General features: G+C 35.5%; 1 protein-coding gene across 1 annotated transcript; it reads left to right on the plus strand.

Moving 5' to 3' along the window:
- The first annotated feature begins 421 nt into the window (after positions 1-421).
- LOC100719125 (vomeronasal type-2 receptor 116-like) lies at positions 422-26,442 on the plus strand. Its single transcript, XM_063229115.1, has 6 exons — positions 422-495; positions 6,128-6,416; positions 6,805-7,611; positions 21,868-22,095; positions 22,441-22,564; positions 25,514-26,442. Exons 1-6 carry the CDS (start codon positions 422-424, stop codon positions 26,440-26,442), a joined length of 2,451 nt encoding a protein of 816 aa, XP_063085185.1.
- Positions 26,443-27,668: the final 1,226 nt, after the last annotated feature.

Consider the following 27,668-nt stretch of genomic DNA (forward strand, 5'->3'; position numbering starts at 1 on the left):
TGTAGTACAATTATTTGTACCACAAGCAGTGAAGAGCGGGTGTGGCTGTGAGTTTCAGTGTGTGGCTGGTACACAGAGGACACAGTTCTGCAGAGAAAGTTCTGTGGCTGAAAATCTTAATCAGGGGCCTGTCGTATGATACTCATTAATCTTCCACTTTGTAAAGCACAATACCAGAACAGTAAAATTAAGCATTCTAATGCAAACAAATAGCAAATCTCTAATGGTACCTGCATGACTGACTTAATGACTAAGACTTAGGAACAAACCTGCCCAGGAGGAGGGGGTCCCTGGGGTGTTGCTATCACTGGAACTGAATTACATCATGGTGGCTCCAGGTGAAAAAAGTGACACTCAAGGATTCTCTCTGGCTGGTATTTTTCTCTAGGACACCACCCTCAGGTGTGGAGCCCAAGGGACAATGGTGGCACACTTCTCCAGGGACATGGAGCAGTCACTGGTGACAGGAATTGGGGCATCAGAGTGTCAACCTGAGTCAGACACAATGTCATGCTGAAGTACAGACACATAATATATTTACATACCTGCCCTGCATTGAATGTTTCCTCTTACCTCAGTCTAAAGCATTGAATATATGTGTAAGATGTTGCCTTCGATGATTTTCTTCCTTGCCCTGCAGCTTCCTATCTTAGTGTGTTTTTTTGACAATGAAGCCTGCCTTCTACGAAGGAGTACCAGTGTGCACAAGGATGGAGATGTGGTGATTGGATGTTTTTTGTCTCTCTATTTCTATATTTACTATACTGGTATCTTTCATATAAAGCCAACCCGAGAATTCTATTTTATTCAGTAAGCATCTTTGTTTATTTGTTTTCTTCTGGACACTAGAATAGATAATATGTAAGGATCTTCACATTGATGCATCAATATCCTCTATGGTGTTATCCGGTTCTGCTATGCACATGTGTCCAACAGGCCTGACTATTTATTTTTCTTGTTCTGTTTAAACATGTTTTGGAATGAGGAAGAAAATGTTCTTTTTGTTTCTTGTGTTCATAGCAAATTGTTCTGACTCTTGGATCCTGAAAGGGACCCCACTCTCCACCATATTCCATGGTCCATGTCCTTCCTCCTACATAGATGGTACTGCATGACATTAGGTGATGTTATTCATCACAGCTGAAATCCTTGGATTGAACTCAATGCTAAGTGGCTTTTGCCAAACATTCCCTAATACAATGAAGGGTTTGCTGGTGTTTCTCTAACTATGGAAAAAATCCCTTACACTTTCACAAATTGTCTTCTCATATTTCTCCCCCTTCTGCTTGTAGAAACTATTTCTTCTGAATATTCAGTAATTATTTAAAATACACTTTAGGGGGTGGGGATATAGCTCAGTGGCATAAGTGCCTGCCTGGAAAGTGTGAGGTCATGAGTTTGAACCTTGGTAACAAAAAAAAAAAAAAAAAAAAAAAAAACCACTTTAGGGATCCGCAGCATTCCTAATTCCAGAACAAGGCATAAATCATCTGCAATACTTTTCTCCGTCAATGTGATTCTTCCTCAGTTGGATGCGTGTATCTGTGCACTATTCAGGTCTCACACCAAGCATATAATTACATGACAGCTTTTACAAGGATCAGAAAATTCTAGCAAATGACTTGTGCTTTTGTGAGAAAAAAAGAGATGCCATTGGAACAGTAATAGATTGAGTCTTATAGAAGGTTTTTATTGAATAGTGTTCCTCTGGCAGCTGTCCTCATGAAGGATTAAGATTAAATACAGAAAGATCATCCCTGGAGTGTCACAACCATGTTATAAAAGCTAAACATTAGGATATTTGCTGCACAACCTGATATGAACAGAAACTCACTGTTAGCCTGGTTAACACCCAAGAAGTTTCTTTCTTACTGTCCAGAAGATACAGATGTTTGTTCCACCAGTTGCATGAGCAGGCCTTGGAGGCTACAGACTGTTTCTGGTCATGCAAAGTTAAGCTACTGTCACTTTTGTCTCAACTGGATTTTAATGGCCTTCACTGGTAGGAGGATTTTAGGATCTCATCTGTAGAGAGGACACTCTGCCCTGACCTTCCCAATCAGAACCCTGAAGACCAGATGAAGAGACTACTCAGTACTGGAATTGGAATTTCAGGGCTGGAAGTTTCTACAACCTGGTGATGTAACTTTTTCTGTGCTTTCTCTTCTGTGTAACCATTTTATTGATCTTTGTTTTATTGTTTTTTTCTTGGTGATAGAGGCATTTGATAGCTGTGACATCAGGTCCTTACATTAGCCAGCTGTGACTGTAGTCTTTTTAAGACAACAACCTGAGCAGAGACAGTAGAATAAGGGAAGTGGGCCTTTTCCCTTTGCAAATAGGATCTCTACCTATTTCATACAGCTTATAACATCCAGAGGTTTGCTGGTATTTTTATTCCTAGACACTTTCCAAATGTTTACAAAGTTTTCAAGACAGGGACTTACTGTGCAGACTATGCTACCAGCAAACTCCTGGGCCCAAAGATTTCCTCTGCTGAAGTTTCTCTGTCAGCTTGATTTTGGGAATTTCATTACACCTTGAAAGTGTGTTTTTCTTCCATTTTTTTCTAAAATGTGTGTTATTACTGATATGCTTAATGTAGAAGGCTTCATTTTGGTTCTTGCTACTGAATGTTTCTTGTTAGAAACAGATCAGAATATTTGGATGTTTTTACTCAGAGAACTCTGCTAAAAATCAACTAAACCCTATGAAAGGATTACTTACTCATGCCACTTACTGAAAAGATTAAAAAGGTTTGATTTGATCAGGACATAACCTTCAGTAGAGAATCCAATGAAATGTGGTTCATTTAGGAAAGTGGATTCTGAAAGGTGGATGGGCTAATGTGTGTCTAGTGCTAACTGGGAGGATGCAGGCAGGAAATCAGGGAGCATAGCTAAAGCTGCCTGAGGATTTGAACTATAAAAATCCCAGTAGGATCAGACATCATCTGAGGACAGTGAGGAACTGATCAAATACAAAGCATTGTCAGATTTCAAGAGTAGTTCAAGCATCTAGGTTCTGTTTCTATTCCTGGGAGGAGACGAAAAGGTCCCCACTCATCTACTGTTCTTTACAATCACCTCATACACTCAGATGATCAGTCACCTTTTAAGTTGTACCCATATGCTGTAATCTCTGTCTGTGGTGAAAAAGAACACATGTGAAATTCTAAGTTATTATGCTCAGGCTGATGTATCTACCAGGAATGAGAGTTTAGGGACTTAGAAGATTATTTTGATTCTTGATAAAATCAAAAATAAAAGAAGTTTTGTAAAAATAAAAATGCTCATATTTAATCGATACATATTTTATACCAACCATATATTTAAGAATCTAATTTTAATATTTTGCAGGATCATATTGCAAATGCAGTAGTCACAATATTTAATAATCTATTCTTGTCTTTTCTGCACATAAATAAATTCAAGGTAGCATCATTTTATCTCTGTTGATATTTGCATCAACTTTTTGTCCTATATAATATAATATTATATAAATTCACGCTAATTCTTATACATGCAAAATTTATATACTTTCAACCTATTATGTCAATTCTCACACTTTTTTGAATATTCCAACTTTTCCAATTAGTTCCTCTTTTCATTTAAGGAGGATAATAGATATATGATGTGTAGAGGAATCCTCCCTGATTAAATCTAGAGAATGTTCAAGAGTAAAATGGCTGTATTCCAAATTATCTATTTTATATTGTTGTACACATGTTATCAAACCACATCCTACAACAACATAAAAAGCACTTTAACACAGCCACTCAAGGAAGCAATATTTCCATAACCTTTACACTGGACACTTGTCCTAAGTTGAGGTAAAAGAAATGGCAGCATTTTTATACACAGCCTTGTTTTTAATTAACATCTGGATTGATTATATTGTATGCATTGTCTTAAATATTTTATTCTATGACTTACCCTTCATCAATTTTTTTGTCTTAGGAAAGGTCTTCTAATTTATAGAATCAATTTTACATATTAAGGAAAAGAAAATACTCTTGATTAGATATTTTTAAAATTATTTACGAAGCTTTTGTTGTTGTAAATGGTTTTACATAAATCATGCTTAAACAGAAACTGATATGACTTTGTAGGCTAGGAAGAAAAACCTCCCAGTTTCAATTTTACATATTAAGGAAAAGAAAATACTCTTGATTAGGTATTTTTAAAATTATTTACGAAGCTTTTGTTGTTGTAAATGGTTTTACATAAATCATGCTTAAACAGAAACTGATATGACTTTGTAGGCTAGGAAGTAAAACCTCCCAGTTTTCTTTTTCCTATTTGCAATGCATCTCAATTATAATTTTGAAAGTACATTTGTGTTGAGATTATTACTCCTACATTTTAATTACTTAGAACTTACAATTTATTTAACAGGGCGTGAGGATTTAGCTCAGCGGCATAAGCGCCTGCCTTGCAAGCAGGCAGTCGTGAGTTCGATATCTGGTACTGATAAAAGCGAAAAAGACCAAAAAAAATTGATTTAGCAATAAATGTTTGTATTCACTTAATTTGTTTTCACATTAGTTTATTTTTGCTATCAATACCATAATTTAATAGAGAAATTATAAACCAATCTTGTGATTTAAAATGATAGATGATAATGAGATAGATACAGAGCAAGTTACATAAACAGATTATTTTTATGATCTGTTCCACTGATACAGCTCTATCTTGACTTGCTTTTTCTCTAAATACCATGCTCCTTTTGTGTTCTGAAAGTTTCACTACTTTTCAGATTTTGAATATTTTATAGTAGTGGTATAATATGTGTCATTCATATAAGATTATCACATCTTTAAATATTTATTAATGACAACATTCATAGAAATTTTTAATATTAAAATTTGTGAAATATTATTTTTAGTGCTCTTATCTCTTTACCATATATTTAGGGCTTTTAAAGAAGTATTACTGTAAGTTTTGTTAAAGCTTTTGCTACACTATGTTTCTTTATCACAAAGGAGTTTCACTTACCAGTTTTATATTGTAATTCTTTTTCATTCTCATTTACTTAGATATAGTTGGAGCATGTACTAGAATATTGTTCTATTTTTACATGAATAATCATTTCCATAAAAATGTTGGCTTTTGTCTTCAGTTCTTTTTTTCTCTACTAACTTGCTGAATATAAATTCTGTGACTTAGAAAGTCCAGGGTAATAATAAGAAATAATGATGCTAACAAATAAATTCTGTTTTGGAAACTTTTTCAATGAAAACACTCTTGATATACAGCTTCTTAGAAGATTTATTCCACAACAGTGAAAGGAGATTGCACTGTGTCAGTAGCAATTTTACAGCTGTATTAACAGAATCTCTCAGCATGAGAAGGGTGGATGCTTGTGTGGTGAACTCTTGAAAGAGCATGAATTTCTATACCAGTGCTGACTCACTTTTGTTCCTTAAGCAAATCTAAGAATTGACTTAAAAGTATTTTAGTTTTATCTTTAATTTTATCTTTAGTTATCACATTCAATTCTCTATATTGATAGGTGCAGTGTAAAATGCCTCTACATATTACGTTACCCAAACATTAAATCAAGCAGATTAATATATAATCAGAATAGTATTTCTTCACATGCATAAGACTGAATAGCAATTTTGTTTTGGATACACTTAAATAATAATATTAAGGAAATATTTTTACCTAAAATGAAGCTTTTAAGCAGAAATGGATGCTTGTTAGTCCTGGATACCATATGTTACTCATAAATATATTATTTTTCTCCTTGAAAACTATAAGGTTATTTTTAAAATATAACATTTTCAAAAGACCTGCATAGCTCAAATATACAAATTTTATTCTGAATTTATGAAGCATGATCATGTTAACTATATAGCAAATATAACATTAATGAAGCAACTCTTCTGGAAATTTTGTAAGGCTACTAAGACCCTTTATGAGAAATTCACCCTCATGATTCATTTAATAACAACTGCCTTCCAAAAGATCAATCTACTAATATCACCATGTTCACACTTAGGTTATAAATATATGAATGTGTGGTTAGAACACAAGCATTTGGGTCAGAAATCATACTGTACTGAATTGGAAGACAATCGGATGTAAACTTTTCTCTAAGGACCTGTGTGTTCTCCTTGCAGGCTTACACCTAGCAACTACCAGAACTACCTGGCTTTCACCTTTGCTGTAGAAGAGATCAACAGGAATCCTCATATTTTACCCAATGTTTCTCTGGGCTATGAGTTCCACAATTTCATTTACAGTCATTGGAGGATACTAGAGAATTCCTTCCTGTTGGTCACAGGACAGCATGAGATACCTAATTACACATGTAGGAAAGAAAATAAATGTGTAGCAGTATTGACAGAAAATCCATGGGATACGTCAGCTCAGATAGGACCACTACTGAAACTCTACAAATTTCCCCAGGTGAGGGTTCCTGGGACAGGAAATCATGGAAACATATACAGGGAATTTCAGCTACCAGGAGCATAAAGGTTTAAAAATGACTGCATGTAGTGTCTTTCAAATGGTACAATGCACCAGAGTTTATAAATAGAGATTTCCTCGGTTATACACAACTTCTTTTCCTTATCATTTTTTGGATTAAACATGGAAAAAAAGAAGGAAAAGTATGTTTCTTGGATATCTGAATGATTTACTCATTTTTTTAAAAAAATCTGTTCTGGTAAATGTTTAGAAAAAAGGGAGGAGCAGGTTTTTCTCCTAAAACTAGTGCAGCATACTCAGTACCCTTTAGAAATACTGTTGCTTTGCATCAACACCAGTATATTACCCAATTTTCTCTTTATTTTAGGTTTACACTGGTTCCTTTGATCCTACACTGTCTGAGAGTGGCCAGTATCCTTTGCTCCATCAGGTCGCTCAAAAGGACACATTTTTGGCCTTTGCCATGGTGTCCTTGATACTTCATTTCCACTGGACCTGGGTGGGCCTGCTCACCACAGAGGGCCATAAGGGTCTTCAGTTTCTCTCAGATGTGAGAACTGAGATGGACAGGAACAGAGTCTGTGTAGCCTTTGTGAAAATTGTGTCAAGTATCACTGTGTCATATTTCTCAGTCATGCAGAAACATGATATCCTGACTGCAGATACATCATCAGTGAATGTGGTGGTTATTTACTATGACACTGGTAGTCTAAATGATGTGAGCTACAACATAGTGCAAAACTTAATGACATGGAAAATCTGGGTGACAAACTCACAATGGCAAGCAGACCTGGATGGAAGAAATTTCATACTTGACTCTTTCCATGGGGTTCTTGTTTTTTCACACCACTTTCAAGAGATTTCTGGTTTTACAAATTATGTCCAGGAAGCCACTCCTTTCAAATACCCAGAAGACACTTATCTCTTTATGTACTGGTACAAGAATTTCCACTGCTCCTTCTCTGAGTCTGACTGTGCATTGGAGAACTGTACACCTAATGCCTCTCTAGCTTGGTTGCCTTCAAACAATTTTGACACAGCCATGAATGACAGAAGCTACAATATATACAATGGTGTGTATGCTGTTGCCCATGCCCTCCATGCAATGCTTTTTGCAGAAGAACAAGGGCCATCAATGAGAAATAGACAAATGAAAACTTTTTCCCCATGGCAGGTAAGGTGTCTTCTCTGAATGACATACAGTGTCATCAAGGTGCTTCTCTCCACTTATTCCATGTGCTTCACCCAACAATCTTAGTACAATTTCTAGAAAATACAAGGCATTGTGTATCACACTTATTGCTAAAGAAGTATTTTTGAGTTGACTTGAAATTACTCTCCATCAAGAACCACTGGCAAGGAGGACGAACAAAAGGCAAGCTAATTGGCTTGATCTAAAAGATGTCAATGCCACATTCATGTAAACATGTTCTTTGATTTTCTTAAGGACACCTGAGAAACCTGTAGATACTGATATCTAAATTGGGTTATTGTAAGGGATTCACCTTAGGACCACAAGCAACTGCCTAGCAAGTGGAGGGTCTTGAATACCTTGTAAGAAAACAAAAAATCTTACCAAACTATACTGGGTTAAACTTGACAATGCATGTAATTAAATTTTATTTATTTCTGCCAACTCTTCAGCTATTGATGAACTCATTTTGTAGGTATACTCCATGGGTCAGACACTGTATAGTCAGATAGAAAATGGAAGTTGTGAGAAATTTTACTTTAAAGAGGGTAAAACTAAACATAACAAAACAGAACCAAGAGTATCAGAAGAAAACAATGGAAGTGACACAGATTTCAAAGCAAGACAACAGTAGATCTACAGTGGCTACCAAAATGTCACTTGTTTTCTTCTAAATAGTTGTCTGTATCTTCAAACACAATGAATTCATACAAAACAAAATGGTATAAAACTGATCATAACAAAGTGATGAAGGCATACAGGCTTTCAAAACCAGACAATAGGAAAAGCAACAATGGCTGACATAATGTCTCTTGTTCTCTTCACAATTGCTATCCATACCTTCATGGATATTTAAATTAAACAACACAAAATTGACTATTAGAACTCTGAACAAAGAATAAATGCATTACTCAATTTCACAGCATGATGATACGGAATCAGCAATTCACACCATAATGTTTCGTTCTTCAAAAGAGCTGCTCATTCCATCATGCATAATATAATCCATTTGTGTAAACATTTAGGAGAAGTTATAGGCATGTATAACACTATACATGTATACCTATCATTTTTGTATTAGAGAGAAAAACAAAACAAGGAGATTACTAGATAAACAAGAAACAAAAAAGACAAATAAATAATACAAAAGAGCCCAAAACAATGACAATATAAGCCTTCAAACAAGGTGGTAGGAACAAAAAAAAAAGGTGGCTGTTTTACCTAGTGATCCTCAAGAGTTCGTCAGATCACCAGACACAAACATGCAAAATTATTCCAGTCTTATGAATATTAACTGTTTTGTCCCCTGAACTTACAGATTTTATAGCACAATTATCCTAGTTATCCTTTGTGTTCATATAAATTTAGATATTTTTACTTTTTCTCATTTTTCTTTTTCCTCCTTTTTCCTGAGGTATTATTTCCCCTTTGAGCACATTCTTATCCTTTCACTGTATTTATAGGACATTTTTTATCTTGGGTAGTCTTACATTTCTTACACTAGGGTGAAAATACTGTATTTTCACATGTGAGTTTGATTTATTTCACTTCTGGATATGGTCTCAAGTTGCATAGATTTACCTATAATTATCTCAATGTGGTAATTCCTTATAGCTGAGTAGAACTACCTTTTACAAAAACATTACATCTTTTTTTATTTACGAGGGAAAAAAAAACAAAACATTATGAGTGAACAGGTAATACACAATTACCAAATAAAATGGTAAGAAATCACTAGTTAATAGATTTCATATTGTCAACTTAGAAATAGTTGTTTACATTACAGGATTAAAGCATACAAAGTGAACATTCAAACACTGAGACTGCAAACAGTGTGTTCAATGATCCAACAAAAACTCAGTAATATGATCATCTATCTTAACACACCTAAACACACTTGCAGTTGTATCATTTAGAGCACTTTCCTCTGTTTTCTACAACAAAATTTGCACAGTTTGGGTTTTATAGCTCCCATCGTTCTTATTACTTTTTTGTAAGAGAATAAGACCAAATATGACAAAACAAAGCAGTCAGTCAAAACAAAGGATAGACATAGCACATGATGTAAAAGCAGAACACAAGGTTATCAACAATGGTTACCATAATGCCCCTTGTTTCCTTAAAAAGAATTGCCTATATCATTAGGTAAGATAAAATTGAACAAAACAGTACAGAACAACACCAATAAAACCTGAACATTGAAAACATTACCAGAATTCAAAAGAATGTAATAGTCAAACCAGAATGGGCATCATAGTGAATCTTAGTGCCTTCAAACTAGTTGGCTATAACCTCAAAATTGATACTATCAAACAGAACGGAACACAGTCTGATCAGTCAAAACAAAATAGTGGGAGTAATACACGGCTTCAAATCAAGTTAATAGGAAATCAAAAAGTTACTATAATATATCCTGCTAATTTTTTGATTTTATTCCCTTAACTGAAAAAATAAATAAATTTTTTATGAATAAGGGGAAGACTGACATAAAAGAAAACATAACAACATAACAATGCAGGTCAAGGCATGACAATTTCAGCAACCTAGTGCTTCACCACAAGATAACCCGACTTAATAGCAGTTACTCTGGTTTCTCTTTCCTTGAAATTAAATATAACTTCATATACTATAGCATCAAACATATCAAGACAGTGTGAAACCATTCAAATGGATGAAAGTAGTACAGGGTTATTAGAACCAACTAACGGAAAATTAACAATGATTTCTATATTATCTCATTGTCTATAAAATGTTTCTTTATAGTATCTCATATAATAAAATCCAGTAAGATACAACATGAGAAAACTGAGACAGAAGAGCAACAATTCGGTGGGACTTCAAAACAAGATGATATTAAATCAGCACTAGCTATTATGATGTCTTGTTTTCTTCAAAATACCTCTTAATTTCATTACAGGAAATAACATCAAATAGCCCAGAATAAAGCCATTCACATTAATGAGTGAAAACCATATAAGGCTTCAAAGCCACATAATGGGGATCATGAATACTACATATTTTATATATTTGAATCATTTCTTATAATAGGGAAACTATTCAGTATTCATACATGTGAGTTTGATTTATTTCACTTATAAGTATGGTCTCAAGATGCGTCCATTTATTTATAAATATCTCAATGTGATCCTTCTTTACACCTGAGTACTACACTATTATATAAAAATATCACAACTTTTTTATCCATTCCTCCGTTGATGGATACTTGTGTTCCTTCCAAGATCTGGCAATTACAAATTGTGCTGCTGTAAACATAGGTGTACATATATCACTGTGGTATGATGCTTTCAGTACTTCTGGGAATATGCCTAGAAGTGGAATAGCTGGAAAAATGGAACTTCCAATCCCAGCATTTGAGAAATCTTCAGACTGACCTCCACAATGGTTGAAACAGTCTACACTCCCACCAAAAATGCAAGAGATTTCCTTCTTCCTCACAGCTTCAGCAGCATATGTTGTTGGCAGTTTCCTTGATGCTGGTCACTCTTTCAGGAGTGAGATGGAATATCGGTGCAGTTCTAATTTGCATTTCTCTAATGACAAATGATGACGAACTTTTTGTCATGTATTTATCTGCCATTTGTATTTCTTCATCTGAGAAGTGTGTATTCATCTCACATGCCCATTTTTGGATTGGATCTTTGAATTTTGGAAGGCTAATATTTTTTAAATCTTTATATGTTTTAGAAGTCCTCATTCTGAGAGAGAGATTACTAAAATTGTTTCCCATTTTGTGGGTTTTCTTTTCACTATGCTGGAGATTTCTTTTGACATGCAGAAACTTTTTAATAGGAGGTGGTCCCAATTTGATTCTGGGAAGCATTTCCCGTGCGGTTTGAGTCTTGTTCATGAATTCTCTATCTACCACTATGACTTCAAGGTTTCTGCCCAATTTGTTTTCCAATAGATTTAGTGTTTCTGTTTTAATATTCAGATCTTTGATCCATTTAGATTGTACTTTAGTACATGATGATGGGCATGGGTCTAGTTCTTATTTTTGGCTTATGGAAAGCCAGTATTTCTAGCAACATTTATTGAAGAGACTGTCATTTTTACACGGATCCTGTTTGGCCCCTTTATCAAAGATAAGGTGGTTGAGTGTGTTTGTAGTTGTGGTTGTATCGTCTAATCTATTTAACTGATCTTCAGCTCTGTTTTGATTCCAGTACTGTGTTGACTTTACTACAGTTGCTTTGTAGTATAAATTCAAGTCAGGGATTGTGATGTATCCTGCCTTGCCTTTGTTACTTAGAAATGTCTTTGCTATTTTAGGTCTCTTCTCACTCCAGATGAATTTTAGGAGTGATTTCTCTAGATCTATGAGGTATGTTGCTGGTATATTTATTGGTATTGCATTGAATCTGTGTAAGAGTTTTGGGAGAATGGCCATTTTCACATTATTTATTCTGCCTATCCATGAGAAAGGAATGTCTTTCCATTTTCTGAGATCATCTTCAATTTCTTTTTTCTGTGTATTATAATTTTCCTTGTATAGGTCTTTCACTGGTTTTGTAAGAGTTATTCCTAAATATTTGGTTTTTTTGTTTGCAAGTGTGATGGGTGTCGCTTCACTTATTTCTCTCTCTGTGATTTTGTTGTTAGTGTATAGGAATGCTATGGATTTTGAGTATTGAATTTGTATTCAGCTACATTAATAAATTCATTTGTTGTATCAAAGAGTCTTTCAATGGAGTTTAGGGGGTCATCTATGTAGGGTGTCACTTCATCTGCAAAAAGGATAATTTAACTTCTTCTTTTCCTAACTTTACTCCTTTTATTTCTCTTTCTTGTCTAATTAATCTGGCTAGTATTTCCAGTATTACATTAAATTGGAGCGGTGATAAAGGAAATCCTTGGCTTGTGCCTGGTTTTAAAGAAAAGACCTTCAATTTTTGGCCATTTAGTATGATACTGGCTGTTGGTTTGTCATAATTACCTTTATTATACTGAGGCAAAGACCATCTATTCCAATTTTCTGTAAAGTTCTTATCATGAATGAATGTTGAACCTTATCAAAAGCTTTTTGTGCATCTATAGAAATGATCATGTGATTCTTACTTTTGGCTTTTTGATATGGTGGGTTACATTCATTGATTTACGTATGTTGAATCATCCCGGCATGCCTGGGATGAATCCCACTTGTTCATGGTGTATAATCTTGATGATTTTCTGCCACCTATTTACCAAAACTTGTTGAGGAATTTTGCATCTGTGTTTATTTGGAGATTGATATATAGATCTCGTTTTTAGTTGGGTCTTCCTTAGGTTTTGTTACTAGAGTAATGTTTGCTTCCAGGAATGATTCAGGAAGGATTGCTTCACTTTCAACTTCATTCAAGAGTTTGAAGAGTGTTGTCATTAGGTATTCTTTGTATTTCTTATAGAATTCTGCAGTGAATCCATCTGGGCGTGGGCTCTCCTTTGTAGGTAAGGACTTATTTACATTATCAATTTCATTAATAGAAATTGGGTTATTCAGTAGATTTATATCATCTTGACCTAGCTTCAATACTTCATATGTTTCTATGAATCTGTCTACTTCTTCTGTGTTATGAAACCTTCGAGAGTACAGGTTTTCAAAGTAGTTGTTGATGATCTTCTGTATTTCTATAAAGTCTGTAGCGGTTACAACTTTTTCTTTTCTTATTGCATGTATTGAGCTTTTCTTGCCCTTTTTAAAATAAGATTGGCTAGGGGCTTATAAATTTTATTTATTCTTTCAAAGAACCAACTCTTTGATTCATTGATTCTTTTGATTCTTTTCTTAGTCTCTATTGCATTGATTTGTGCTCCAATATTAATAATTTCCTCTCTTCTTTTGGCTTTGTGCATGACCTGCTCTTCTTTTTCTAGCTGTTTGAGGTGTAGCATCAGATTACTTATTTATACTTGTTTGGTTTTTCTGGTGTGGGTAGTCAGTGCAATAAAGATTGCTCTGAGGACGGCTTTCATTGCATCCCACAGATTCTGGTAAGTTGTATCACTATTTTCATTTTCTAGTAGGAATTGTTTAATTTCTTCTATAGTTTCCCCTGTGACCCATCGGTTATTCATGAGTGTGTTATTGGGTTTCCCTGTGTTTCTGGGATTTTTGCAGTATCTTTTATCGTTAATTTCTAACTTCATAGCGCTATGGTCCAAAAACATGCAATGCTTAATTTCAACTCTTTTGCATTTATTTAAATATGTTCTCTGAGCTAATATATAATCCATTTTAGAGAATGACCCATGTACTGCTGAGAAGAATGTGTATTCTGATGTTGTTGGATGGAACGTTCTGTATATCTCTGTTAAGTCCACTTGTTCACATGTGTGATTCAGTTCTGTTATTTCTTTGCTGACTTTCTGTCTGGTTGATCTGACCTTTGGTGTCAATAGTGTGTTCAATTCTCCTCTTACAATTGTGTTACTGATAATTTGATTTTTCATTTCTGTTAATACTTGTTTTATATAACAGGATTCTCTGGAACTTGGTGCATACATATTTCAGAGAGTTATCCCTTCCTGTTGAAGTTTTCACCTAATGAGTATGTAGTGACCTTCTTTGTCTCCTCTGATAATTATTGGTTTAAAGTTCACATTGTCTGAAAACAGAACGGCTACTGATGCTTTTTGGGGGGATTCCTGTTGCATGAAGTATTGTTTTCAATCCTTTAATTTTCAGTGTGTGAGTATTCTTCTGGGTTAGATGGATTTCTTGTAGACAGCATATGGTTGGATTTTGTTTCTTGATCCATTCTGCCAGTCTTTTTCCTTTAATTGGTGCATTGAGACCATTTACATTAATGGTTATAACTGTTATGTGCTGCTTTATTGTTGGCATGTTATCTTTCTGCTGTTGCATCTTTATCTTTTTGTTCTGTTTAATTATCTGCTTTCCTAAATGTATCTAAATTGCCTTTCAATATTTTTTGCAGGGTTGACTTGGTGATCATGAAGTTCTTCAGCTGTTCTTTGTCATGGAAGTATCTTATGTCTCCATCGATTTTGAAAGATAGTGTTTCAGGGTACATCATTCTAGGTTGAAAATCATCTTCCTTTAGAATCTGGAATACTTCACTCCATATTCTTCCCGACTTTATTGTTTGTGCTGAGAAGTCTGCTGTGATTCTGATAGGTTTTCCTTTATAAGTGATCTGTCATTTCTCTCTGATAGCTTTTAATAATCTGTTCTTGTGTTGGGTTTCTGGGATGGTGAATATTATATGTCTGGGTGTAGTTTTATCTTGGTTATGACTATTTGGAGTTCTATATGCTTCACTGAACCTGATGTCATCTTTCAATCTCATGCTTGGGAAATTTCCAGCTATTATTTCGCTAAATATCGTCTTGATATCTTTATGTCATCCCCTTCTTTTTCATTAATCCTTATCAATCTTATGTTATTTTTCTTTGCATCATCTTGCAGTTGTTGAATTGTGATTTCTGATTTCTTTGTTATTTATAAAAGACTTTTCCTTTCATGTTCACTACCTGCAATCCTGTCTTTGGGGTCTGAAATTCTATCTTCACTTTCATTGAGGTAGTTTTTAAAGCTTTCAGTGGAATTTTTGATTTCCTGTATATCTCTGTGCATCTGCTTTATGTATTCTGTTTGTTTCTTATATTGCTCATCTAGGGATCCTATCTTTTTGTTTACTTCCTCCAATTTTTTAACTGTGTTTTTTTAGATATATCCAGCATTTCTTTCATTTCTTTTATCATTTCTTCTTTTACCTGGGAAATTATTTCTAATTTGAATCCATTTAAAGTTTCCCAGAGTTGCTCATTTATTTCAGTATCTATTATGTCCGAGATTTGAGGTTTATGCCATATATTTTCTTCTATATACATTGCTCCTAAGGTTTCCTGGGTTGGGCTGGAAGTTTGAGATTGTAATTTGATCTTTCATTTTGTCTTTTTCCTATATTTCTCTGTTTCAAGTGTTATTTGAAAGCTTCCTCAGGGGCTGTTGGAAAACTACTTCTATGCCCACAGCTCATGGGACTCTGGCAACCAGTTGTCTTAGCCTGCCAGGCCTCTGCATCCAGTGGAACTCACCTGCTTGTTTAGAACTTCACACTCCCAAACAACCTGGACTCTGGGGAAAGTAGCACCCGCCTGGTTGCTTAGAACTCCACAGTTCTCCAAGCACAACCAGAATTGGGAGGCAGATGCAGGCGCCTCAAACCTGCCTATCACTTCCAGTGCACTGAGAAGGCTCAAGGTCTCAAACAAGCTGGGCTCAAGGTAAAGGGCACCTCAATGCTTGCTTAGAACTCCACAGTTCTCCACGCACAGTCGGAATGGGGAGGCAGATGCTGGTGCCTCAGACAAACCTACCTCTTCCAGTGCACCCAGAAGCCTCAAGGGTCACAAACAAGCTAATACCCCATGTCTTTTACTCATTCCTCAGTTGATGAGCATTTAAGTTGTTTTGAAGATCTGGCTATTACAAGTTGTGCTGCTATAAACATGGGTGCACATCTGTCACTGTAATATGTTGTTTTCAGTTATTCTCAGAATGTGGCCATAAGTGGAATACCTGGATCAAAGGGGACTTCCAATCCCAGCATTTTGAGGAGCCTCCAAACTGACCTCCACAATGGTTGCACCAGTCTACACTCCCACCAACAGTGCAAAAGAGTTCCTTTTTCCCCACAGCCTCTCCAGCATTTGTTGTTGGTAGTTTTCTTCACCCTGGGTGTTCTTTCTGGAGTGAGATGGAATCTCAGTGTGGTTTTAATTTGCGATTCTGTAATGACCAATGATGCTGAACATTTTTTCATGTATTTATTTGCCATTAGTATTTATTCATCTTTTGCCATTAGTATTTACTCATCTGAGAACTGTATCTTCATCTCAGATGCCCAATTTTGGATTGAATTTTGGGAGCCTGATTTTTTTAAAACTTTTTAATGTTTTAAACAGAAGTACTTTGATGGGCAGTTGACTTAAGATTCTTTTTAATTCATGGGTTTCCTTTTTACTCTGTTAGAGATTTCTTTCAACATGCAAAATCTTTATAAGATGTGATCCCAGTTATAGGTTCTAGAAAGTAGTTCCTGTGTGGTTTGATATTTGTTCATGAATTTTCTACCTACCGCTGTGTCTTCAAGATTTCTACATATATTTTCTCTTTTAATATTTAGATCCTTGATCAATTTTCACTTTAGGTGATAGGCATGGTTCTAGTTATTAAAGAGACTATCTAACTTCCAGTGAATGTGTTTGGCCCCTTTATCAAAAATAAGGTGACTCAATGTGTTTGTATTTGTGATTGTATCTTCTACTCTATTCCACTGATCTTCAGGTCTGTTTTTACTCCAGTACCATTCAGATTTTATTTTACCAGCTTTATAGTATAACTTCAGGTCAGGGATTGTGATGTTTCCTCCCTTGCCCTGGTTTCTCAGAATTACCTTTGTTGTTCTAGGATTTTTCTGGTTCCAGATGAATTTTAGAAATGATTTCTCTAGATCCATGAGGTATGCTAGTGGTATTTTCATTGGAATTGCATTAAATCTGTATTACAAGTTTGGGAAAATGGTTATTTATACAATATTTAATCTTCCTATCCAAGAATAAGGAAAGTCCTTCCATTTTCTGAGATCCTCTTCAGATTCTTTTTCAGGGTATTATAATGTTCCTTGAATAGATCTTTTACTTCTTTTGCTAGATTGAGTCTAAGTATTTCATTGTTTGGATGCTATTATGAAGGGTGTGGCTTTTCTTACACTCACTCAGTGAGTTTCTTGTGCATAGGAATGCTATTGATTTTTGAGTATTGACTTTTATCCAGCTACATATTTAATTTATTGAATAGGCCTATGAGTCTTTCAGTGGAGCTTTGTGGGTCTTCTATGTAGAAGGGATTACCTGCGGGGGTGATCTGCAAATAATTACAATTTAACTTCCATTCTTATCCTTAGTCCATTTATTTCTCTCTCTTCTCTAACAGCTCTAGCTAGTGTTTTCAGCACTCTTGAATAAGAGTGCTGATACTGGACATCCTTGTCTTTGTCCTGATTTTAGAGTAAAGACTTTCAGATTTTGGCTGTTTAATATGATACTGGTTGTTGGTTTGCCATAGATGGCCTTTATCATATTGAGGTAAACACCATCTATTCCAATTGTCTGTAAGGCTTCTACCATTAATGAGTATTTAACTTTATCAAAATCATTTTCTGCATTTATAGAAATGATCGTGTGATTCTTATTTTTGACTATGGATATGATGAATTATATTTATGGATATGCATATGCTGAAATATCCCTGCATTCCTGGAATGAATCCCACTTGGTCTTGGTGTATATTCTTCTTTATTTGCTGCACTCTGTTTCCCAATATTTTATTGGTAATTTTTGCATGTATGTTCATTAGGGAGATTGGCCTGTAGTTCTCTTTTGCGGTGGGTCTTACTCTGGTTTTAGTGTTAAATTAATACTCGCTTCCTGAAATGAGTTAGGGAGAATTGTTTCCTTTTCAATTTCTTTGAAGAGTTTGAGGAGTGTTGGCATTACGTCTTCTTTGAATTACTTGTAGAATTCCTCAGTGATTCCATCTGGACGTGAGCTTTTCTTGTTGGCATGTTTCTGATTACATTTTCAGTATCATTAGTTGAAATTCAGTTATTTAGCAGTTTTACATCTTCTTGATCAAGCTTTGGAAATTCGTGTTTCTAGGAATGTGTCCATTTCTTCAGTGTTATCAAGCCTATGAGATTAGAGATATTCAAAGTAGGTACTGATGATCTTTGATTCCACAGGATCAGTAGTGATTTCACCCTTTTCATTGCTTATTGCATGAATTTGGGTTTTTTCCTTCCTTTTTAAAATAAAATTGGCTAGGGCCTTAGAAGTTTGCTTATTCTTTCAAAGAGCAAGCTTTTTCATTAACTGATTTTTTGCATTGTTTTCTTAGTTTGTAAAATCAGAGCACTGATTTCTGTGTGATCTTTATAATTTCCTCCCTTCTTTTGACTTTAGGCTTGATTTGCTCTTGTTTTGCTAGATATTTCAGATGTAGTGTCAGGTTATTTATGTTTGATCGGTTTTCCCGATGTGGGAATTCACTGCAATAAATTTTCCCCTGAGGACTGCTTTCCTTGCATCCCACAGGTTCTGATAAGTTGTATTTGTATTTTCATTTGCTTGTCAATATTGTTTAACTTCTTATTTAATTTCCTCTGTGATCCACTGATTTGTCAGGAGTGCTTATTTAATTTCCACTGATTGTGAGGATTTTGCCATTTTTTACCCATTAATTTCTAGTTTCATTGTGCTATGAATCAAACATACATGGCATAATTTCTATTCTTTTGCATTGACTTAAGCTTGTTTTGTGGACTAGTATATGGTCAGTTTTAAGAAGTGTCCCATGTGCTGCTGAGAAAAATGTATATTTTGGTGTTATTGGTTGGAACACTCTTTATGTCCAACAAGTCCACTTGTTCAATGTTGTGATTATGTTCTCTTATTTCTTGCTGGTTTTCTGTCTAGTTGATCTCTTTCTTTGTGTCAATTACATACTAAAGTCTCCCATTATAATTGTGTTATTGCTTATTTGATTTTTCATTTCTGTTAATATGTTTTGTATAACTTGGTGTTCTGGAATTTGATACGTAGATATTTAAGATTGTTATATCTTCCTCTTGAATATTTTCTGTAACTAGTATGTAGTGACCTTCTTTATCTCTCCTGATCATTCTTGGCTTGAAGTTCACATTGTCTGTAAACAGAATAGCTACCCCTGCATTTTTTGGGTTCTTGTTGCATGGAGTATTGTTTTCCATTGTTTCAATTTCGTTCTATGATTTTCTCTTTTGGTTACATGGGTTTCTTTTTGTTTGTTTGTTTGTTTTTGTTTTTGTTTTTATCGGTACTGGGGTAAAACTCACAACTGCCTGCTTGCAAGGCAGGCACTTATGCCACTGAGCTAAGTCTCCAGCCCCGTTAGATGGGTTTCTTGTCAACAGCATCTTATTGGATGTGTCTCTTGATCCATTCTGCCAGTCTGTTTCTTTTAATTGGTGAATTGAGACCACTTGCACTAATGATTATAACTGATATATAAATATGTATTGGTATTTTTTGACATTATCACATTTTCCTGTTGATTCTTTACCTTTCCACTCTATTTAATTGTTTGTCTTGTTTAGTGGTTTTTTTCAAATGTCTATCTAGAATGTCTTTCAGTATTCTTTGCAGGGCTGGTTTGGTGGGCATGAAGTTCTTCAGATGTTCTTTGTCATGGAAGTATCCTATTTTTCCATCCATTTTGAAGGACAGTTTTTCAGGGTACATCAATCTGGGTTGGAAGTCATTTTCTTTTAGGATCTGAAATACTTCAGTCCATGCTTTTCTTGACTTCATTGTTTGTGTTTAGAAGTCTGCTGTGATTCTGATAAGCTTTTTTCATAGGTGACCTACTTCTTATACAAGCTTTCAATACTCTATTCTTAGGTTGGATTACTGAGATGTTCATTATTGTAAGTCTGGGTGTATTTTTATTTTGCCTATGGCTATTTGGAGTTCTGTATGCTTTGCTTATCTGTATCTCAGTTTCCTTTTTCTTGTTTGGGAAATTTTCAGCTATTACTTCTGTAAATAGCCTCAGTATCATTTCTTTGGTCACCTTCTTTTTCATTTATACCTATCAATCTTGTGTCATTTTTCTTTGAATCACCCTGCGGTTGTTGAATTGTAATTTCCAGAAGCCTTGTTACTTTTAAAAGATCTTTCCTTTCCTGTTCACTAGCTGCAGTCTTGTCTTTAGGGTCTATCTTCATTTTCATTGAGGTGGGTTGCCCAAACTTGATTCAAGTTTCCTGCACACCTCTTTGAGTCTGTTTCATGCAATCTGTTTGTTTCTTATATTGTTCACTCAAGGTTTCCATCATTTTCCATTGTTCCTCTATTTTTTATCTTTCTTAGATGTGTGGTTAAGCATTTCCTTCATTATATTTATCGTTTCTTCTTTTACCAGCAGATTATTTCATGTCTGAGTTCTTTTGTAGTTTACAATTTTTCTTTATTTTAGTTCGTATCATTTCAGGAGTTTCAGGTATGTGTCTTACTTTTTCTTCTGTGTTCATGTATCCTACCCTTGATTGGGGTGGGCTGAAGGTTTGAAATTGCATTTTTCTTTTTCATTTTATCATATTCCTATGTTCCCTTAGGGAAGCTGATAGCAAGCTGTCAGTTTCTTTCTTGGTTGAGAATATCTATCCCTATTGCAGCGAATTTCAATGGTTGAGTGGAAGTCTTTAGACAGATGTAATCAGGTGGCTCCCAGATGCTTGGTGTCACCAGATGTGGCCTTACCAGCCTCAGAATGATGTGCCAAAGCTTTGCTGTGTAATGGAAATCACTGCATGCCCTCTTGAATAGCAAGGTGTAGCGCAGGTGGCTGGGGGCCACTCAAGTGTTGCTGAAAGGGGCCAAACAGGGGTGGAGGGACCTTCTAGTGCATCCTTCACCTATGTTGAATCCTCAGTAAGGCCTTGTCATTCTCAGAGCAATGAGATAAAGCCTCCCAATGGAATAGAAATTGCTGCACACAATTTCAGCTCATCACATGGTGTATAGGTGGCTTCAGGCCACTCAGGGGTCACTGGACTGGAACATTTATGTTTTGACAGAACTTTGAGTGAATCCTCTGGTCATGTGGGATACTGTTGGGTTTTACCCATCTTGCAGCAATGTGTCAAAACTTCTCTGTTGATGGAAATTGCTGCACACACCATTGGCTCATGCACGGTACCTCTGGCCAGTAGGGGGTCATTTGGACCTGCAGGCCTGAATAGGCCTCCAGGGACTTTCCAGGGTGCCCTATAGTGATGTGGGACTCTGGATGAAGCCTTCCCCATCTCACAGGAAGGTGCCAAAGCTTCCCCATGGGAAGGAATTTTCTGGGCACACTTTCAGCTATTAAGATTGAATGCAGGCTGCAAGTTGTGAAATTTAGAAGCTTCAGTTTCACAGTTAATGTTTTTCCCCAACCCGTCTGTACATCTTATTTGAATTGGAATGCAAAAAGATTATTTTTCTGAAATTGACTGGTGTTTCCTGACTATGGTACATTTTAGTCCTTCAACATTCACCTGTTCCAATTTAATTGATACCAGCGCATAAACAGTTTTATATAAATGAAATTAGTGACACTTAGGACCTTCCTTGCATTCATATTTTTGTTTGTATCTTGGAGCCCTGTTAACATAGGATGTTGTGTGTTTTTAGCTGAATCCCTTTTTGAAGAACACCCAATTTTCCAATTCTGCTGGAGATCAAGTGAATTTGAATAACAGAAGGAAACTGGATTCAGAGTATGACATTCTCAATTATTGGAATTTTCCAGAAGGCCTTAGACTGAAAGTTAAAGTGGGAACATTTTCTCCCCATGCTCCACATGGTCAAAAAATGACTTTATCTGAAGATATGATAGAGTGGTCCACAGGAGTTACAGAGGTACGTTGTACCTAATCATGATGCACTTCCTTTAGCATAAGTGAGCTAAATCTCTCAAAGGTTTTGTGCTTTCAATTGTCATCAAGTAATAATCATCTATGGACATTGAATAACAAAATAAAATGTTTAAATTTAAATTTTAAAAATGATTGTTTATGTGTTTTCTAGTGGGTGGGAAATGAATGCATTTACTTTATTTTTGTAAGTATGTGTTTCATACTATGAGACAAACTTGGCATGAGGACTCAATAGTTTTGTTTATGTAGCTATGAAAACAAAATTTTTTCTCAAAATTCTGAAGTAAGTAAAATTCTAAGAAATTACCACTATACATTCTTGCCTTAGATTCCCCTCTCAGTATGCAGTCAGAGTTGCAGTCCTGGATTTAGAAAAAGCCCTCAAGAGGGAAAGGCTGCCTGCTGTTTTGATTGCATCCCTTGTGCAAACAGTGAGATCACCAATGAAACAGGTAAGAGCATGTCCTGTGGACACATACTCAATCCACTTTACACTCACTCTGCCCCTTCAGGTAATGGGAAAAAATCTCATAGAAGACACCAATGACACAGAGGACACTGATTCTTCCTTCGCTTATCAAATGATTTGTTTTATTCAGTGCTATTACCTGGTTGGAATATGAATTTTTCCTTTTGAAATTCACTCTAATTCATTTTCTTTTTATTACATACTTTTTAATCTTTTTTCCATTACTGGTTATTAAGCCAAACTGTGCTCTATCAATGCTCCATATTCCCAAATACTGTTATTTGATATTGTGACAGAGTATCACTAATTTGCCTCAGGCTGCCTCAAAAATTTGAAAGCCCTGTCTGAGTTCATTAATTCTCTGGAATAACACTTATGTACTGCTACATCTGGATAAATTGATTTACTTTAATTTTTCTCAGAAAACTTAGGCAGATCAATTTGGTTTTGGATATTTTAAAATTACAGTTTTAGAAGGGTTACATGACAATTTTCAGCATCAACTCTCAACTCTGCACATGTTTAACAGAAACAGCATCTACTCTTGGTGCTTGGAGTACCCCACTGCATAGCAAATGCTAGAGACACAGTCACAGATTTGAGAATATAATGCTAAAGAAGCAGAATGTTCCTCTCATCACCTATGTAATCTAAAAATACAAGCATACATTCATGACAGTTAGGATCACAAATAATTTGTAGAAAAAGCCTACATGACGGCCTACTTCAAACTAAACCGAGGAAAAAGTGTTTGAATGGCTGTTTTATCCACAGAGTAACAATCAGAAATACCTCTGGTCCAACTTTATAAGGTATAGGGAACTGAGGACAAAGAACACAGGAAGACTGTAGTGCATGCTGAGATAAGAGTCCAGCCAGTGGATCAGTTGATGGTTACTAGAGCAGGAATATGGTTTAGAGATTTTACAATATCCTAATTTGTGACTCATTGCAAAAGGTGTCAAGGATGGGGTTTTTTGGTCCTGTACACTATTTTGTAAAGGCCAATGGTATGCTTCAAGAACATACAAGTAGTAGAGGAATCAGAAATATGACAGAGAATAAAGGACATGAAAATTGGAGGAAATGTCTGAACATGCTTTAATAAGTGTCCAAAGTGTTCTTGTCATGAGTGACCTGCTACTGCTCACCAAACACCTCATTTGGAGTACAATGTGAAGGTAAAACATTCCGTATTTTGACTTTGATAAATCACACCGTATTTGTCCCAAATAGAACTATTATTTAGTAAAAAGCATCAGTAAGTGCTTAAGAGATATGCTTTAAATCAAGTAATAAGAAAAACTAATCCTAACTGCAGACATACTAACAATGGGCCTGACTTGATCAACAGATAAGACATATTTTTAGGTCAGCAGCACAACATTGTTGAACAATTTGTAGATCAAAAACCTAATCCTTTGAATTCAGCAAAACAGTCCTTTTCCAACTTCTAGACTGCAGTTGTTTAAGTAACTATAGTGGCCAAGGAGAAATTCTTCTTAAAGTAACACTCACCAAAGTTGGAGCCACTGGACATCTGACAGCAATTTACATTTTGATGGCCAGCTTTCACAAAGTATTTATCCAAACTTCAGTTTATTCTAACACTACCTCATGGTAAACAGGATGGTATATCTTCAAACCACAATTTTAAAATAACAGAAATGGACAATTAAGTACATTTCATCAAAAACCTTTACTCAGACATTGATCAAAGAGCTTGGAAAAATGTCTTCAGTTAACTGAGGTTGGAAGAGCTTTGTACACCTTCTGATATTAGAAAGAAAGATAAAGGAGAATATTACCTACCAATTAAGAAGTAGGAGAAAAGTCTCTAACAATTGCTCAAATTTAGTGTTATGTTATCCTGTAGTACACTTTACAATTTGTGGTGCATTAGCAAGAATGAGATTAGAACTTTCTGGGTCATAATGTGGCAGGGATGATGTTCAACATCATGATTAATGTAGTGAAGAAAACTAACAAAAATAAGTTTTAGAAATAGAGAAACCTGATAGTAAGATTTTCTAGTGATATTAATTAACTGTAAAATTTATGTCAATGAATAAATTTATGCTGAATTTCCTAGTTATTCAACACAAGGCTATTACAAAAAGAAACATGTTTCTACACCTTGATCATAAAGTATTCATATGTAAAATCTTGAAAAATGATTTTTCAGCACTTCAAAATCACTAAATATGTAGTAAATAAGCTGTAATGGTTTTGCAAGATACGCAAATCCAACTATTGAAACACCCTTTTGAAAACGAAAATTTAAAAGTGATTGCAGCAAACACATAGATGAAAAGGGTCAACAATGGAACAAGTCACATTTAATATATGTCCTCATATGTATTTCCCTGTAACACAGTAAATTATTTTGGCTTCTTAGCATGCGATTGTTAATTGAATATCTGGGGAAGCATTTATAACGATTTCAGTTAGATCAAATAAAGGAAGTAAGGAATAAAGGTTGATCCTTTATTACTTGTACAAAGAGGGTTTTATGGTTATGCCACATTTAAAAGGATAGTAAACAACAAATAGGCAATTATTACTTGGGAATTATTCTCTATATACCATCCTTTAATTTTGTACTTGTAATACAACGGAAGCATGAGGTGTGGTGATACATGCTTGGCATCCAGGTTTCTGAGAGGCTGAAGCTAAAGGATTTTCAGTCAAAACATACAATTGACAACATAATGACTTGGGGAAATTTGATTCTCAAAATACTAAAATTTAAAAGGATTAGAAATATATCTCATGGCAGTTTCTGAGTTCAATCCCACATTAAGAGAAAGAAAAGACAAAACAAGAAAAATATCAAAAAGCCACCATTTAGTTCAAGTCCACAGAGTTCCTGGGGATGGGACTGTAAAAAAGATACGAAACCAAGACAAGTGACAATTTTAATTTTCTCTAGATATGGAACAGTGTGTAAAGTGTCTAGGTCATCAATATGCCAACACTCAAAGAAACCAATGCTTGCATAAAATTGTGACCTTTCTGGCTTATGAAGATCCTTTGGGAAAAGCTCTTGCTGGCACTGCCCTGAGTCTCACTGCCCTCACAGCTGCTGTCCTTGGGCTCTTTGTGAAGCACCAAGACACTGCCATTGTCAAGGCCAACAACAGGACTCTCAGCTACACCCTGCTCATCTCTCTCCTCTCTTGTTTCCTCTGTTCCTTGCTCTTCATTGGCCATCCCAACACAGCTACCTGCATCCTCCAGCAGACCATATTTGCAGTTGCATTCACTGTGGCTGTTTCCACGGTCTTGGCCAAAACCATTACTGTGGTGCTTGCATTTAAAATCACTGCTCCAGACAAGAGGATGAGGTGGTTGCTGGTATCAGGGACACCAAATTTCATCATCCCCATCTGTTCCCTGATCCAACTCACTCTCTATGCAGTCTGGATGGGGACAAATCCACCCTACATTGACACAGATGCGCACTCTGAACATGGCCACATCATCATTGTGTGTAACAAGGGCTCCCTCACTGCCTTCTACTGTGTCCTGGGATACTTGGGCTCCTTGGCCCTGGTCAGCTTCACTGTGGCTTTTCTGGCCAGGAACCTGCCTGACACCTTCAATGAGGCCAAGTTCCTGACGTTCAGCATGCTGGTGTTCTGCAGTGTGTGGGTCACCTTCCTCCCCGTGTACCACAGCAGCAAGGGGAAGGTGATGGTGGCCATGGAGGTCTTTTCCATCTTGGCCTCTGCTGCAGGTCTGCTGGGATGCATCTTTGTCCCTAAGTGTTACATTATTTTGTTAAGGCCAGAGAGAAATTCTCTTACCGGGATCAAGAATAATATACTTTCTGTGAGAAAGGAGCCTTCTTATCATTAAACGTGTTTGTTGTCTATTAAAACTTGTGATCTTGAAGTCAAAACTGAACCATGTGTGAAGTCAGACAATGTATTCTATTATATGCGATTTAGATCCTTAGTAGAAACTATAGTCCTCATCTGTTTCAATTGAATTATATTCTAAATATTTTATTTCAAGCTATATCTTGTCTTCTATGTGCTGATTATAGTACATTTTAGTAGTTGTGTGCATAATTGTCTTCTTTCTATTCTCTTTTTCAATTAGTTGCATTACTTTTAAGTGTCCTATCTTACATAGCTTTTAAGATCCAACAAGTGACTGCTTAATTCAAGTATAAACACTGTTGATTTTATGATGCTAACGTATTGAATTTGTAATCTACTTTGAGAAAAATCTTGCAGATATGCAGTAGAATATTCTCAACTTCCACACTTGTATTTCTTTGTGTCCTAAATAATTATTGTTGATGGTGAGGTAGAAATGTGTATAATGCACATTTTGAACTATATATATAGATACTTTATAAAATAAGCATTCTTTTCATTTTATATCCAAGTATTTTAAAGAATTCTTAGATAATGTGACAAGAAATGATTTATCTGCCATATATTGTGACACATACATTCATGTTAATCCACGTATATGAAGTTTTATTTCTGTTCAAGTTGATATACACATGTGATCCGAGTACTAGTGTGAGGCTGAATATTGTAAGTTTGAGCTCAACCTGGAGTACTTCAAGGCTTAACAAGCATCTCTCTGAAAAATCAACATTAAATAAATCAGAAGCTTGCTGTGTGCCGAAATCCAGTTTTTGACTTTTGAGTCATCAGGTTTTCTTTCAGTGTTTAAATAGAAGAAATTCAATAATAATGTTGAAAATTTAGTTCTGATTAAAACCTTCAATTGGACACCATGTGGTGATCTTTAACACTGTTGAGGTCTTACTTGAAATCAATATTTACCATCTGTCTTAAAAGAAGGACAGACTATTTCTCCTTTATTGGATTTTTGAGAGTGCATATCCAAGAAAATCTGTTCCATAAATGAACAGACTTAAAGAGTGTTAATATGGCTGGGTGGACAGCAACAAGAATGGATGGGAAGAAAAGTGTATCAGAGACAAAAAATAGATGAGCGGAGTTCAGGGATACATCAATGGGACTAGAGAGTGAAGGAATACTTGGGAGTAAATAAAAGGGAGAGTCTGTTGAGGGAGCAAACTGTAAACACAAACAAAATGG

Source organism: Cavia porcellus, unplaced genomic scaffold (assembly GCF_034190915.1).
Source record: "Cavia porcellus strain 051 isolate PalLab524CR breed Dunkin Hartley unplaced genomic scaffold, mCavPor4.1 scaffold_17, whole genome shotgun sequence".
NCBI lineage: Eukaryota > Metazoa > Chordata > Mammalia > Rodentia > Caviidae > Cavia > Cavia porcellus.